At 45.9% G+C, this 17102-nt stretch overlaps 1 protein-coding gene across 1 annotated transcript in view; it reads left to right on the top strand.

Moving 5' to 3' along the window:
* TRMT2B (tRNA methyltransferase 2B) overlaps positions 1-16617 on the top strand; it is a 152302-nt gene extending 135685 nt beyond the window's left edge. Inside the window, exons 11-13 of the mRNA XM_085607724.1 lie at positions 12245-12364; positions 13272-13371; positions 14290-16617. Coding sequence (XP_085463850.1) covers positions 12245-12364; positions 13272-13371; positions 14290-14416 — 347 coding nt within the window. The 3' untranslated portion in view covers positions 14417-16617. The remainder of the gene's footprint in view (positions 1-12244; positions 12365-13271; positions 13372-14289) is intronic.
* The last annotated feature ends 485 nt before the right edge of the window (positions 16618-17102 follow it).

Here is a 17102-nt window from a genome sequence, read left to right as displayed (position 1 = left end):
TGGCCAGTCCAGCAACTACTTCTGTAGTAGATTTAAAACAGAGGTTTATGCTCCCATTACCACATACACATGGAAATGTCATATACGTGTCCGCGTCATCCCTCGCCTGTTCATTTTTTCTACTAAACAGCACTGCTTAAACCTGCTTTTCTCATGCCGAGTGAATTTACTATATTAGCGCTCGCCCTTATACTTTCTGTCTTTTTGAACTATTTTTCACTTCTTTCCCTCCATCTCCTTCCTTTTGATCAGATAGCTAATGCTGCAGTGCTCTGGCTTCAGTCCGAGTGTGCTGTGCCTGCAAACGTTTGCAGCACTTGACCCACCTAATCTCTGTGTCTCTCTTGTGTGTAGTTAACATTCTTCCAATGTGTTTCTCTGCTCTTTTTGCTACATTTTATATCTGGTCCCTCCAAAACCATCTGGCTTGCTAGCTGAGCATCGGTGCACCACTTTGTACAGAGTAAAGTACAGTATTTTGGCCACTGGATGTAGTGCACAGTACCCTTTGAACCAGTGAGCTAGTGAGGTACTTCCTGCCTACAGGCCATGCCTGTGCAAGAGGCCTCATGGAAGCAGCCTTCACAAGCTGGCAGAAGCTGTTAGAAAGACTGTAGGAAGCTGGCTTTTTATGTGGTAGTGCAAATGTAAAGGAACACCATGCAAAAAGTACAGACGACGCTTATGGGTTTATAGGGCTTACATTACTAATCCCAAATGCTCAATTTGTGGTAATGTGGTCAAGCAGTTTAGGCTTATTAGATGTAGTGTTAAGCATTTGTTGTACACACAGTCAATAAATGAAATACACACTCAAGAAGAAACTCAAGACCAATTTACAAAAATAATACAGAATTTTATTTAATTTTAGACACCAAGATTATCGGAATCAGGTAAGTACTTTAGATGTTATAGATTTTTACATGTAAACAGCAGAAAATCACAGGTGTCAGATTTGAGACATGAGCCTCGAACGCTGTAATGTTATCCTATGGAAGGAAAAGGCATGCACTGCATAAGTATACTTGCAAACGGTTGTAGAAGGTATCCTTTGGGGTTTACGGTGCTTAGGGTCCAGGATCCAAGACACCTCTAGCAGTTCGGGTCGCACTGCCCTGGTGTGTGAGGGTGCAGAGGTGCTAGTTGCATTGGTAGCATCGAGCGCTACGATGTAAAGTTTAAAGGGACCTGTCAAAACAAAAGTCTGCAAGGGGGGACTAGGGGACAAGTCCGTCAGAACCCAAAGGAGGGCTCGGCTCGGCTCTTGAGGGTCTCTTGAGCACAGGGATACAATCTATTTCCACAAACCCAGCCTGGGGGGCTCGGGTGCAGAGGTGTTTTGGTCTGCGGGTCGATGCGGTTAGAGGCTCTCACTAGGCTTTGGTGACCTGGAGAGAGAGAGAAAACAGAACAGCAAAGGCACTCGCAGTGTTGGCCTTGGTGATCCTGAAGTCCCTCATCGGTAGGTTGGCTTCAGCATCAGTGGTGTCCAGACTGGATAAAGAACAAGCCTTGGTTGTCACAAATGCTCCTACCCCTGGGGTGACTACACCCTCTATATGACAACTTCCTATGGAGAGTGGGCGTAAGCCTGACCTGGAGTTCCTAGTTTCACCAAAAACAAGATGGTGAAACCCTTCTTTGGGTCTTCACTTCAGGTGGTCCGCCTTAGGGGTGTGTCTTGCCTGATAGTGCGGCACGCCTACTGACTAGCTAATTTTGCCTTTTGCTCAGCTGTCAAATGGGCCCAAGTGCAGGGTGTGGCATTCCACAGGTCTCGAGAAAGCTGGGGTCGCATATCAACGGCAGCAGAGGTTTTGAAGCCTCTGGCCTTTGTGCTAATTCACTGGCCGTCCTGCTGGAGGAGGTATGATCACCTTCCTTGAGCAAGAACTGTTCCTGACCTCTGAGAGTGTTGACTCTCCCAAGCAGGGGATCAGAAACTCCTCTGCAGTGGCAGGCTGGAAGGGTCCAGTCAGCCAGCACACTAGAAGCCTGCTAGGTTTCAGGGGGTACCTCTAAAGCGCCCTGTGGGTGCATGCCATAATAAATGCAACACTGGCATCAGTGTGGATTTATTAAGAAGAGATGTTTGATACCAATCACCATTATTTTCAGTGAGGCTATTATGTCGCTGGGTAACTCATAATGACCAGTGCCCAGTGCATATGGTTAAGATGGCTTCCTGATCACTTGCAATGTCGTGTCAATGGAACCAGACATCACAGGGGCATATCTGCTCATGCAGATATGCCCTCACATATAAGATAATAGACCCTGCCTTAGGGCTCTAAGACCTGCTGTAGGGGTGACTTACATATGGTATATGCAGTTTGCATAGACATGGCACACAGGGAGTGTAACATGTCTGTTTTAAAACTGGCTTGCACAATTTTGCGCATCCTGAAATGGCTGGCTGCATGCTGCCTTTATGTTGGTCCCTTTGGGTGGCACAATACATGCTGTAGCCCATAGAGACCCTCTTTGGTACTCATGCCCTGGGTTCCAGGGGTACCATTTACTAGGGACTTACAGGGGTGCTAAAGTCCTTGCCAGTTGGGTTACAATTAAACATTTACCTTATTTCAGGTAAAGAGCACTGGCACTGAGGGCCTGGTTAGCAGGGACCCAGTGCACTTTCAGTCGAAAAAGAATCAGTATTAGGGCAAAATGTGGAGGTTACCATGTCAAAAAGGGGCACTTTCCTACAAAGACCATCTCTCCTTCAGTACCTGAGGTTTTGTTCCAGGTGGACCATGTTGTCATGGTTCAGAGTAAGGGTGTGAAGTGCAAGGGAGCAAAGGATCCTTTGGCATCTAGATCAGAAACTCAATTAAGCCTTTGAGCAAAGCTCAGCTCCACATCTTGGCTCAGAAGTGCCAAGCAACCATTGCATCAGTGGGTCAAGTTTGCTTTTCCTTTTAGGTGTGGCGCTGAAGAACAAGTTACTCACCTTCGGTAATGCCTCATCTGGTAGACACTCTAACTAGTCGCAGATTCCTTACCTTAGCGTTTTCCCCAGGCGTCCGACTGGATCTGGAAATATTTTGGGACCAGTATCCCTACGCGCCGGTAGTTGGCGTCATTCCGCTCCACGTGGTGTAATCTGTGCCAATAGTAACATGTGCGGTGCCTATATAGGCGTCACCCCAGCACGCTCACATCAGTTTCTTTTCGTCACTTTCCACACCAGGAGCGCAGAGCCACTAAGAACACTTGACCATTGATGTGCAAAAACTAGTGCCCTGAAAGGGAAACAGCCTTGACCCTAGAAATCTGTTTGTGGGGAGGATGTATGTGTATGTAAGGAATCTGAGACTAGAGTCTGTACTAGATAAGGCTTCACCAAAGGTAAGTAAACCTACCCTCTCTCAAATTTGTTCATCGGATAGGGACATCTAGCTGCAGATTTCTTACCTTAGAATAGATACCCAAACAATACCTTCCCGGATGTGGGTCTACAAACATGATTTAAACCAGAAAGTCCTACAGGACCGAACGGGCAAAGTGCCCAACCCACAAAACCTGGCTGTCTAGGCAGTAGTATTTGGTGAATGTGTGCATGGAAACCCACGTTGCTGCCTGGCAGATGTCTAGGACCAGAACCCCATGTGCTAACGTCAAGGTTGCAGCATTTGCTCTGGTGGAATTAGCATGCAAACCCATTATGGCTGAATTCTCGGCCAATGAGTAACAGATCTTGATGCAGAGCAAAATCCAACTAGAGATGGTTCGCTTCTGTACGGCGCTTCCCTTTCTTGGCCCGACATACCCCATGAAGATTTGATCATCTACCCAGAATGGTTTTGTGGGGTCACGGTAGAACCACAATGCTCTTCTTTAGAGGGAGGTGGCGGGCATGAAAGGTAGGCAAAGTGATGGGCTGGCCTACGTGGAACAGGATGACAACTTTCAGCAAAAAGGACGCTCAAGTCCTAAGGACCAGCTTGTCTGTAAAGAAAGACACATATAGCGGCTGCAATGACAGTGCCTGCAGTACACTGACCCTCCAGGCAGATGAAACTGCCACTAGGAAGGCCATCTTGATAGTGAGAAGCCTAAGAGGACAGGTATGAAGCGTCTCAAAGGGAGTGCACATCGGGAAAAGTAAGAACACAATGAAGGTCCCATTGAGGCATTACAAATGTAATCGATGGAAACGTGTTAGAGGCCTTTAAGGAACTATTTACATCAGGGGACTTGAAGAGGGAAGGTTGATCTGGTAGCCGCAGGAAAGCAGTGATGGTAGATAAGTAACCCTTTAAGGTGCCCAATGTAGAGCCCTGCTTGGCAAGGGTACGGATAAACAAGACCTGAGAAAGGGGGGCTGTTGAGGCATCAATCTGATGCTCAGCACACCATGCCACAAATTTATTCCACCGGCGGGCATATACCTTCTTGGTGGAGGAACGCTGGGCTGCCAAAAGAACATTGCTGACTTTGGGCGGAAGGTCGAAAGCTGTCAACTGTATCCGCTCAATCTTCACACATGAAGGCTGAGCGTTGACAGGTTTGGTTGAAGAACCCTGCCCTGCTGCTGTGACGGCAGATCCTCTCGAAGGGGCAGACTGATCGAAAGACCAATGGCCATGTTCAACAACTCGGGGTAACAAACTCTCCGAGCCCAGTCTAGCGCCACAAGGATGACTTGGGCCCGGTCATTCCTGATTTTCTTGAGAACTCTGGGCAGGAGTGGTATGGGCGAAAAGGCATACAGGAGGTATCAGCTCAACTCTAGCTCCAAGTGAGAACTGCCTTGGAAACTCCAGCACTCCATACCAGTGACATTGTGCGTTCTCTGTGGTGGCGAACAGATCTAACCAAGGCTCTCCCCACTGTTGAAAGAGACACTGCAGCACCTGCGGATGGAGACCCATTCTTGATCCGTTAGGCATCTGCAGCTAAGTTTGTCCGCATTAGCGTTCAGAGAGCCTGCCAGGTGCCCTGATGTTCCAGCCATGTTCAGAGGCACAGGGCCTCTTGACAAAGGGTCCATGACCCCACCTGACATGTTTTTTGCAATAACACATGGCGGTGGTGTTGTGCGTGAACACCTGTACCAGCCTTCCCTTGATGGAGAGGTAAAAGGCTTTCCATGACAGCCAGACCACTTGGAGCTCCAACAGGTTGATGTGGAGTCCTGCTTCTGCCAGAGACTAGAGGCCTTTGATCTCCACCTCTACCACATGGTTGCACCCATCCCAGGAATTACGTTTGTCACTAATGTCAGATCGGGTTTAGGAAGAGAGAGGGGTCTGCCGCTGACCAAATCACGGTTCATTAACCACCACTGCAGATCTCTTGCAGTGTCCTCTGAGATCTGGAGCATGTCGGAGAGATTCCCCTGATGCTGGGCCCACTGGAGCTTCAGGTCCCACTGTGAAGCCCGCATATGCCAATGGGCATGAATCACAAGCAGGAGGCCATGAGGCCCAGCAGCCTCAATGTCTGTCTCACCGAAACCCAAGATAGAGGCTAAAACATCAGTATCATAGCCTGAATATCACAACTCACTGTTCGAGAGGATAAGCTTGAAACTGCACTGTGTGCAGAACAGCCCAAATGAAGGGGAGCGTCTGAGAAGGGATCAGGTGGGACTTCGGCACATTGATAGTGAACCCCAGCAAGTGCAGGTGATCCGCCATTGTCTGGAGGTGGAAGACGACTACCCCACCTTCAATAACCAGTCGTCGAAATAGAGGAAGACTGGCCCCCTTGATCTCTGCAGATGAACTGCAACTACCGTCATCACCTTGTTGAACACTCGAGAGGCACTGGTAAGGCCAAAGGGCAGCTCTGCAAATTGAAGGCGCTCATAGCCCACCATGAACTACAGGTAACATCTGCGGGCAGGCAGGATGGGGATGAGCAAATAAGCATTCTGCATGTCCAACTCTACCATCCAGTCTCCTGGGTCCAGGGCAGTCAAGACCTGTGTGAGTGTGGGCAGTTTGAATTTCTCCTTTTTCAGGAAGGAATTGAGAGGGTGCAAGTCTAGGATAGCACGAAGGCTTCTGGCCTTTTTGGGAACCAGAAATTTTCAGGAATCGCAACCACAACCTACTTCTTATGCTGGCATCCTCTTTAGGACTCCCTTAGCCAAGAGAGCTGCTACTTCCTGGCAGATCAAGGATAGATGGTCCTCCGTTAGTCTGTCATAAGTGGGTGGCATGGGTTGAGGGGTAGCTACAAGGGGAGGGTGTAGCCCCATTGGACATTCTGGAGAAACCTGGGGTCTGTTGTTATTGACATCAAGTGGTGCAGGTGATCGCATATCATGTCGCCCACTGGTTACACGTTATGGTCGGAAGTCAAACTAAATGGGTTTGGAGGCTACGTCTGCCTGGGGCGGCATAGTACTGGGCCGACCTCTGGCTGCCTGACCCATGGGGTCTATGGATACCACATCTTCAGCCACGCAAGGGCCGGAAAGCTTGCAGTCTATGGACCTGGGCGGGTAAAGACGCAGCTGGTAGCCCCTTCTGTAGCCACGAGAGGCTGACTGAGGTTGGCGGGGCCATGGAAAGGCCTATGGACCTGGCCGTGGTCCTGCTGTCCTTGAAGCACTACAGCACTGAGTCTGTCTTGTCCCCAAAGAAACGGGAGCCATCAAAAGGCATGTCCATAAGTGAAGCTTGGACATCTCCTGAAAAGCCAGCTGTTCTCAGCCAGGCATGGCACTGGAAGGCCACCGACAACTAAACCGCTCTGCCCAGGGAGTCAGTTGTGTCAAGCCCACATCTGATTGTAAACACAGCTGTGTATCTCCCATCAGCCATAGCCTGAGAGAGTGTGGCCTGGGCCTTCTCCGGGACCAGGGGCAGCACCTGTGCAACCGAATCCCAAAGGGAATGGGAGTAACAGGCCAAAAGGCATGCAGTGTTCACAAACTGCAATACCAGGCTGGTGAAAGAAAACATTTTCTTTCCCAAGGCGTCCAGCCTCATGATATCCCTATTCAGTGGGGCAGTAGGTAGTGCACCAGGATTTACATGGAAGGTGGATGCTTGGACCATCAAGCTCTCCAGGGCAGGGTGTTGTGTGAGGGAATAGGGGCTCCCAGGGGCTTGGCGATGGTGGCATGCAGTTGTCCTGTCCACAGGATTCCCTGTGCCTGGCTTGAACCAAGCCCCGAGCAAGACGTCCTTAAGGGTTTAATTAAATAGGAGAAGTGGTTCTGAAGGGGTAACTTCGAGTTGAAGCACCTCGTCAGGATGTTAGTCTTGACAGCCACAGAGGGCAACTGAAGCACAGAGGGCAACTGAAGGTCAAGGACCTTGGCCGCCCTCCTCACCACCATAGCAATGTGGCACCCTCCTCTGTAGCCACGGTAGGAGTAGAGACCAAGCGAGTATCTGGAGAGGTGTCCAGTCCACTGGCATCTGCCAATTCCTCACACCAGTCCATGTTGGGATCTAGGGGCTGATATTCTTCAGGGTCAGTGGTCCCTCCCAATCTTCACCAGGTTCTAGCCCGTAAGAATAGGGCTCAAGTTCCAGCCTGGAGGGAATGGCTCCATTTGGCGCAGTAGTCAGCATCGGACGACGCCCCTCCGGCTCCATGTCAAAGTCGGGGATAAAAATGGGGATGGCACCGGGAGCGTCAACAAGGGGACCGTCATTCTGGAAGGCAAAGGTGGTATAAACCAGTGCCAGTTTAGATCTATCTGTGAATACAAGGGGCCGACTGGTGCCGAGAGCCTACCAGCCAACGATGAACCAGTAGGGGCCCTTCCGAATACACCACCGACGCCCCGTGGGAACGCCACCATCTACCGCATGCAGGGGTACTGCTCACGAAAAATGTCCGGATCCAGTCTCACACCTGGTGAAAATGCTAAGTTAAGAAATATGCGGCTAGAAGTCTCTGTCAGATAATCTGCTTCACCCAGAGGTTAACTCCATCTTCTTCCATGAGCACAGACCAGCAGAGTAAGTTTCTTCCCCCTGCAGCCACACCACAGACCATTTCCTCCTGTGGGTGGTTTCTGTCACACTCCCAATGGCATTACTCCTATTGTTAAGACCAGCATCTGTGCTGTTTAGTTGGCTGTTGAGAAGTTTAGCACCCCCAGGTAACCAGGAGCTAGCCTTGGACCAGGAATGTAACATGAGACTGGCCTCATTCAGTGTTTGGATGTTCTGAAATACAAAAGAAAACACTGGAAAGAATCAGCCCCTTCCAATCAAACTTCTGTGGACATCATCTGCACCAGTCTCATTGGCAAGTCTCATAAACACATGAGGGAGGCACTCCGTGCTACAGAGTATGTGAGTCTTCACCCTGCTGTAGTCCTCTATTTTCTAGAGAAGCGAGATGTGACACCGCTTTTTCCAATGCAGCCGTTGGTCCCTAAAAAGACCATCCTTATTTCATAAGAAATTCTCAGGACAGGGGCACCTGGGGCAGAAGTGGCCTCACCTCTCAGATTACAGGATTTGCTCTAATCCTGCCCTAAACTTTAGACTCTTCCATGAGCCTTCTCTTGTGTAAGGGACAAGCAGGCCAAGTGGAGATCCTTGTGGAAGAGCACGCTTACTCCTCAAGTCTCAGGCAGGCCAAGTGTAGATAGTTCATTGACAAGAGGAAGCCCACTTCCCCAGCCGACATGAAGGAGTACCAGTGACGTCTCCTTGGAGTGTCTGACTTCTCTTCATCATATAAAAAGGTCTACTCTATAGCAGTGGTGGAGAAAGGCTTTACTTTCAATACCACAGATGGGTCCAGATTATCAAACCGGCATTGATCCTCTCATTAGTTTAGAATGGCTATGCACTGCAGCAGCAATAGCAATCAGCTTCCTGGCCATGTCTTCACAGTCTGTATACCATGGATTTCTGTCTTCAGGTGGCAATAGAGCCTCCTGTATTGCGGATCATTCAAAATGGTTCCTAAGTAAATTTTACACCTGTATGATCTAAACCAATTCCTCTCCCTTCAGAAGATCAACATGATGACTTTGGCCCAGGTATTAGCAGCATTGCATATAAAAGGCTGGATGGAAGTTCAGGCTATCTACTTTCACATACTTGCCATCAATGAACACACAGAAAACCCAACGTATCAGTACAACAGGACTGTGCCATTCATGTCAGTGTCACTACTCAGGTCTTTATCTAGATCCTTATCCCTGTGGTGACCTTCAGGTACAACAAGAAGTCCACTGTTACCCATCCTTAGATCGCTGTCTCACTTGAGTGGCGTCCAGGGAGGGCACGGACTTAATATTAAAACTACTTCCCACTGGAAGACCTATACAATGAACCACTCTAGGTTGTTTTGGGTTCCTTTCATAAGGATGTAGCTCATAGGACCAATTTTGCACTGTAGCGTGAAATAGTGCTTCCCTCCTCCAGAAATGGTAAATGCTATCAGGACTCCAAGAATCCTACGTAGGTATGATACCCTCTGCCAGGTATCACATGCACTCGCTGTAACTCTATGTGAAGCAATAGGTCCAGTTGCAAAAGACCAGTTGAAGATCATCAAAGTCTAATCATCCTGGTTTCCACACTGTACTGAGCTTTTGCTGAATTGCCACAACAACTGTTCATGATCACAACCGACTTCTCAGCTTGGGAAAACATTACCAGGAACTCTCCATCAGTGTTGTGTTGGATACATCAGATGTGTCCTTGCATATAATGTTAGCTTCTAGGTTGAGAGTAAGTGATGTTGTGGCCGATAAGGTCAACACTACAGCCCTCTTGCAAAAGGAAACAAAGGGGGACACACTCCCAATGTCTTGGCCAATTCGTTGTAGCCCTGTGGGAATAGAAAATGCAACAATGTATGTCCTTGCTGGTCTCCCACATTGCAATGACAGACAGAGCTGACAACCTAAACTGGCTTCTTTATTTGTTGCACGAATGAGAGACCCTCCAGAAAGCCCTCAACTCTATCTCTGATGCCTGACATAGAACTCTTGTAGACACAACTCAACTTTAAATTTGATCAGTCCTTTCCTTGGTTGGGCTGGGGGCCCTGTTCTGTGGAGAATGGACGAGCATTGTACAAGGGGGAGGTTTTTTATGCCTTTCCAGTGATACTGTCAATTTGAGTTAATTAGAAAATAATGGTGAGACCATTGTGCTTGCCTAGTGGGTCAGGCCTCTCTGTCTTCCACCGAGGGAGCACTTTGGCCTCTGCGAGAGAACAGACCTCATGTCTTTTGAAGGAGGGAGAATGTGGCACCAGTATTTGCCATCACTACACTTAAGCATATGGTTCCTGAGGAGTTTCAATGTCTCGGACTGTCATCAGAGAACTTTGATATTATAGTGCCTGCCAGAAAGTTCTTCACTGGAGCACAGTGTAAGAGCAAAGGACTGGTTCTGTCACAGTGAAGAATATAAACCATTGACCTGCTTGGTTAGAAAATGTGATGTCATTTTTGTCTGGCTGTAATAGGTGTGCAACTCGATACTTTAAAGACATCCTTTCTAGCCTCTATGGCCAATCGGAATAGGCCATGAAAATCCCTTCTCTACTCTCACTCTTGCTTATACCCAAACTGCTGAGTGTCATCTGAATGAGGAGAAGGTCTTTCTTCTCATGTCTCCATAAATCCTCAGATGAGGAGATCCTGTAGAATTTGAACATGTAGCACTTGTTTGATTTTTATCTGAACTGAACCAGACCAATTGCTTTCTGACCTCTGGGAGTAATGATGTGGTCAAATAACTGCTAAGTCCACCACTGTCAGATGAGTAATATCGTGCATCACCCATTTTGACACTGTGTAGATTCATCTTCCGTCCATTGATAGGGCACGCTCCACCAGAGCTAAGGTGCCATTGGTGGCATTCTCTAGGCATATACAAGTCAGATATATATGCCACGCGGCTATGGGAATATCCCAAACAAATGTTGCACACACAACACTACACTGTGAAGGCTCTTTCCAGGAGAAATGCAAAACTTGGCTTTGAAGGTCTGAAAAATCTATCTGCCTAGGCCTACGCTGTTCATTGCTGTCTTTATACTCCTTTTCAGATTTGCATTTGCTGTGGAATCTGCCTACAGTCTGGTAATGGGAAAAAGTGAGGACTGAAGTGTATGGTGAGCCTGGTATTCTAAGTCTGTAGATTCTTACCTGTTATCAACACCCTCTTGATGACCCCTCTGCCATCGCTAGGAAGTCGCCACTGATCAGCCCCCTTTTTTAAACTGAAGTGAACAGTGAGGTCGTGCAAATGTGGAAAGACAGAGACATATCATTTATAATGTATACATACACGGTACCAACGTTCATAGCTCTGTATTAAAAAGTAATTGGAGCAGTTAGACAGCACAAATACCCATAGGTTGCTGATGAAAAAGAGCGTACAGACTAAGAGCAATAAAGTTTTAGAAACTGGCCCGTATTCCAGACGTTTCTGTGGATCATGGGCAGTATCTTAAAATGTACAGTGAGCTCTAACAGCAAGCATTGAAGTTTGCAGATGTTGTAATATGGTACTTATTTTCAGTGTTCATCAGAAAGTTGGCAACCAAATTCTGAATCCTCTGTGACCGAACTGTTGCACGTTTGTGGAAACCCATGAAAGCGGTACCATAAACCATCATTTCAGAGCACCTAGACTTACCATTGTGAGCAGATTGGAAGATGAAGTGTTGGGGTCACCGGGCAAGTAGTTTAATGAGAGAAGCAGCCTAGCATTGACTACAATGCTGAGATGTTGGAAGATAGAATGAAATGAATGAATTATACATTCTTATAGTACTTAATGGCATGCTAAGATGTTGCAGGATGTTCCTATCCAGTTTAACAATTGATACAAAAGCAGAAAAAGGATTTACTACAAAGTTTGCAGAATGTCAAATCAATGAGAATGGACAGTAGAACTCACAACTCAAATCCGAACTGAAACTCAGTAATACATAATGGGGCAATTTCTTTTTTTGTGATTCATTTGAAGGTTTATTTTGTATGCTGGTGTGAAAAAATTTAACAGAACTAGAATTGCATAGAAAGGAGGAGTTAGTAAGATTTCTGGTTCCTTGTTGTGTCATACCATCATACAGTAGTTGGTTCTTCATGTATGTACAATGTAGTATTTCTATAGCACTCGCCAAGAAAAAGGCAGTGGAGCTCTGTACATGGTCTTGGGCAGTATATAATATTTGAATCCGTGGAAAGCTACTGCTCTTGTTGCCATCCCTTCCCCTTCTCTGTAATAATAATGTCGGAGTCTAACCTTGAGCAACATATTTATCTGACTGCTGTGTCTTTGATGCACAGGGATCTCTAACTGCAAGTTCCACTCTGGGAAAGCAGAGGTGGTACTTCCAGAATTACTTTTGACGCTGCAAGACAACCATCCCTTTAGTGCTGTGGTGAACCCATCCAGGGCTGGACTGCGTGAGTATTGCGCTACTTACTTTTATGGCCATTCATTTCCAATCAATTACAATTTTGCACTGCGTGGGTGTGGATTGGGTGTTAATGAGCGTGGAGAATGCTTCTTTTCTCCTGCGGTTCACCCTATAGAAAAATATTTCTGTTGTGTTGGGGCAAGTTGCATCAGTGCTCAGTGAAAATTTGAATCGTTTGATATGAATTACATTTAGCTCTGGCTATAGATTTGGAAACGCAATTAGTCAAACATAAATTGACAGAAAAAGAAGTTTGAAAGCACAGAGAAGGGCAGAAGAGTATAAGAGAGCGAGGAAGAGGAAAATAGGCTCTGAGCGTAGGGTGAGCGCATTGGAAGGAGCAGGGAAGGGGTAACAGTGTACAGCAGGGGTATACTGGGGCCACTTTGCATGTATTAAAGAAAACGCACAGAACTAGGAGGGAGTTACTAAAAATTAATAGAGCAAAATTGAAGGGGGTTGAAGTGGTAGATGATAAAGAGCCAGAACGAGAAAACTGATTTAATGGGGCACAACCCACGTCTTTGTGAAGGAAATAAATTGAAACCAAAGAAATCCAAACCGAAGGATTCAAACCAATTTGCTTTTCTTTTCAAACCATTTAAATGTGAACATTTGATTTGAAACAGATAAAATTGAAACTAATCCCATAAAATCGATCAACTAATTATACTTCATGACCAACTTATAAATGTTGAAAATAGGACCTGCCTGATCAAGACACTGTTGAACGTGGATTAATAAAGGCACACTAGGTTATGCCCATGAAACGTTTGAGAAATCCTGCAATTGATGAAAAGGTATTACCACACGCAGAATCACAAAACTAGCCTAGACTTTTTCAACGAGATTACTCTTGGAAATTAACTGTCAATTATACACTTCTTTTTCAGATTATCGCGTAACTAGAGCAATTCGAAACTGCAGGAGGATTAAGTCCCTGGTTTATGTGTCCTGTAAGCCTCAAGGAGAAGCCCTGCGAAATGTTTTGGAGTAAGGTCATTTTTTCCTATGTTGTTTTTCTCTTTGTGTTGCCTGGTCTCTATTTTCCATGCCTGCTTCATTCCCTCCATATCTCCATAAATTATCTATCCAACGTCAATGAGTTGCATAACAGTTTCACTGGTTATCTAGCTTCTAAGATGCTGTGGCAGCCTGCTCCATATAAAACACAAGTTACAGTTATTATAATCAATTTGAATCCTAAGCTGTCTCTCGTATCTTCTCCTCTTTGTCTTCACTAATAGTTTGATGGAGTGCCCTTGGATTCCTTCACCTCTTGGCATTATTGGAATCTCAAAGCATAGACTGTTGTTTGCAGGTTGTGTGTTTTCCAAGTAGACTGCCCCTGTTTGGGATGTAGTGTGCTTTGTGATCTTCTAACGTTGGCCAGTGTGAGTACAGACCATGATTTTGTTAAGGTTGTTGGTCAGTTGGTATTCTGCAGGACTTGCAACCTTCCAAAGATCGTTTGTAACTGTGATCACGGATACCTTTTGGTTGTGAGTCTCCCCGCTGGAGGAATTCCATTGATGGGGTTGTCTGAATCTTTTGACCTCCCACCTAATTTGTTCGTGCTGTTTAGTATTGTCATCTGTAGTGAGTCCTCGATGCGGAGGAGGACTTGCAACTTTCCACTGAGCCTCTATGAGGGTACGTCTGAGTTTCCAGAGTGTCATGTTCATATAGTCCATATTCAGTGTCTGCATATGTGTTCCCTATGTCTACCTTTTCTTGTGTCTTGTAAGCAAGCTTCCATTCAGTATCACTTTTTATTTGTTAAATTGCTCCGCAGACATCATGTCACTTGACTCCACTATGAGTATGTTGAGCTACATAACCGGTGTAAATATTTACAAAAGCAAGTTGAACATAGAAAAACTAACATATCTGGATAACCTTTGATTCCAGGCTGTGTTGTCCCCCAAATGATCGCAGAAAGCTCCTTGGAGAACCTTTTACGCTGAAGATGGCCGTTCCAGTTGATATGTTTCCACACACAAACCACTGTGAACTGGTGCTGCTTTTCGAGAGGTGACCTCTGTAAATGTTGGTGTAGAGATGGCCAAGGATGCTCGCCACATACAATGCAAGAAAAGGTGAAATACTGTGGATGAGCCTTAAGTGATGCAAGGGCACACACGATTAAGAAGTGGACATTGTTTAGCTATCTGCAAGTAGACTGTATGAGTGGAGGAATGCTAACCTGAGAAAAGCATGTGGAGGAATACTTCATAGTGGAGTTACCTTTTCATTTCCATCTGGTGTCATTCATTTTACAAGTGTGAAAAGGAAAAAATAAATAACTATCGAAAGAATGCAAGATTACACAGAGGTAACCCATAAGCTTCAAAAGACATGTTATATATGGTTTATTTTATTTCTAAATTGTGGTACATTTTATTAATGTGATTAGAAAAGAAAGAAGTACAACAAAACAGTTACTTCTCTGACATGTAGCTTGTCAGTGACAAGAGAAAAATAGCACATGTCCCAAAAGAGAGTTGTTGCTTCAATTGAAGTGCAGCATTTTTGGAGGAGGAGACTGGAGTTGGAAACATATCCACAAGAGCCTTGGCGGGGGGAAATCACTTTTTGAACAGCGATGGATATTTCTAAAGCTCAAGGGCAATGGGAGAGAGGAAGTTACATGTAAGAGGGCCAAAAACCTAATGGGTAGTGATCGATTACAATAAGGAGTCAGAAGATGTGATGTAAGAGGGCTCATGGTACATTAACTTTTATAGAGGAATGTGGAGCTGGCAGATGTGCACGTTTCAAAAGATTATGCAGACTAAAAAGTTGAAGTTTTTTAATATGACCTGAGAGGGGTTCGGGCATTTAGAACAGAATAATGAGGATGTGTTTGAGGGTGATAATATGACACTTCTGGATATTTAGAGAGCTGAGAATATTCACCGGGGGGGGGGGAGGCATGGTGATAACATTTGGTAGAAAAACTGAAAGATTCAGTTCTTTAGTTACTTTCTAGGGGCACAGTAGAAAGAAAGAAAAGAAAGTTTAAAAAGACTAAAAGGGAGGTGACGGGCATTGCTATGCAGCCGGAAGCGCGGTGTTGCCTCCTGAATGTCTGGGGGCCCACTGACCACGATGAGGCACAGACCCAATGGGTGACTCTGGGTAACATGGTCGCTAAGAGATATTGCGCGATTGTGGGGCTCCGCGGGGCCCCCCACATTGACCGCGTGGAAAGAAAATATGGACTGGAGTATGTTAAGGGAGAAGACGGTCTATTGCGCTAGAGGCCGCCCCCGGAAGTGGCACGCCATCTGGGGGCGGTGGAATCAATACAGGGGGGGAATATGTCTTGCCCCGGATCTGGATCCTCCCGAGGAACAGCTTTCCTCCTAACCTTCTTTCCAGCTCAGTATGGTTTATGGACTTTTTTGGCCTCTGCTGTCCCCCTTCTTCCTCTTTACACTGTACAGTAACTGGTAGATGAGTGGGGTCCGGCCTCCCCTGGGGGGCTTCACCATGGGCTTTCAGTGTTCTTGCCTTGCAGGGGTTTGTTGTGTGTTTTTGTTTTTAATTAAAATTGAACCTTTGCACTTCTCCTTTCACGGTACTGGGGACGCATCTCTGTTGCTATATATCGATGCTGCCGAACCTCCGGGTTGTCGGCTGAATAGCTGTGTCCTGACTTTTGAAAATAAAGGTTTTAAAAAAAAAGACTAAAAGGCAAAACGTAGAGCCAACATACTTATTGAGTGCGTGTACAGTATATACGTATAAAGTACGAATGTTGCGTGGCTCATGGTTATTCAGATCTACTTTTCCTGGCTATTCGGATCTTCTTTTCCTGGCACAAAGTGAATGAGAAAAGTAAAATAAAAAGGTGCACCTTAGCCGACCCATCTTCCTTGTTCCGGACATTGAGTTTACCCAGCCCTAGTCCTGATCTCTTCCCCTTCTTGATACTCCTATGGACTGGTAGGGTCCCCCTCTCAGGGGAGCACATGCTGCTATTTCGGATTGTGGTTTGCCTTGTGTGTTTGTTTTTTCTGGTTGTTTTTTGAGTTTAAAATGAAACCGTACAGTGGGGTCCGGATGGGGTGGCTATCAACGCTGCTAACTCCTGTGCATCTTCCTCAGCCGCAACGCACGCTCTACAATGTGTATCATATGCTCCTTTTGTCTACTAGCGGCCGGCCGGAAGGTTGTAGGCCCATCTTTGTATATTTTTTGAGTTTTGTAATAAACGGTTTCAAAAAAAAAAAAGGTGCACCTATCATTATGTTCCCAACCTTCAGGAATTCAATGTGTTTGTAAACAAAAACTGGAAAGATATTATGTGGTATTGTAATATCACTCGACACCGAAATTTACAAGTAAGCTTGTCCATAGAACCAGAGGTTCTGCATTTGAAAAGTGATTTATTATGTTGTTTATCATGTTGCATCTTTCTTGATGGTGTTATTGACACAGCACAATCACACCACTGTGTTTTCCTTAAACTCCATATGTACAGTATATTATGTTACGTTATGTTAAAAGTATTTATAAAGCGAACTGCTGTTCAAGATAGGGTGCCTGGCTCTATAGGCAGTTCATCTGCATGCTCTGCACAAAAACATCAATTACAAATAAAGAAAGAGCAAGGCAGTAGAAAGCATGGCAACCCGCCCTACTATGTGTTATCCTTGCCACAATGAGCAAGCACGCCTCTGTCGAACAAAGATTACACATAGGACGATAAGGAGCAA

The sequence above is a fragment of the Triturus cristatus genome, chromosome 5_2, assembly GCF_964204655.1.
Source record: "Triturus cristatus chromosome 5_2, aTriCri1.1, whole genome shotgun sequence".
Classification (NCBI taxonomy): Eukaryota; Metazoa; Chordata; class Amphibia; order Caudata; family Salamandridae; genus Triturus; species Triturus cristatus.
This window is presented reverse-complemented; position numbering and strand designations above follow the sequence as displayed.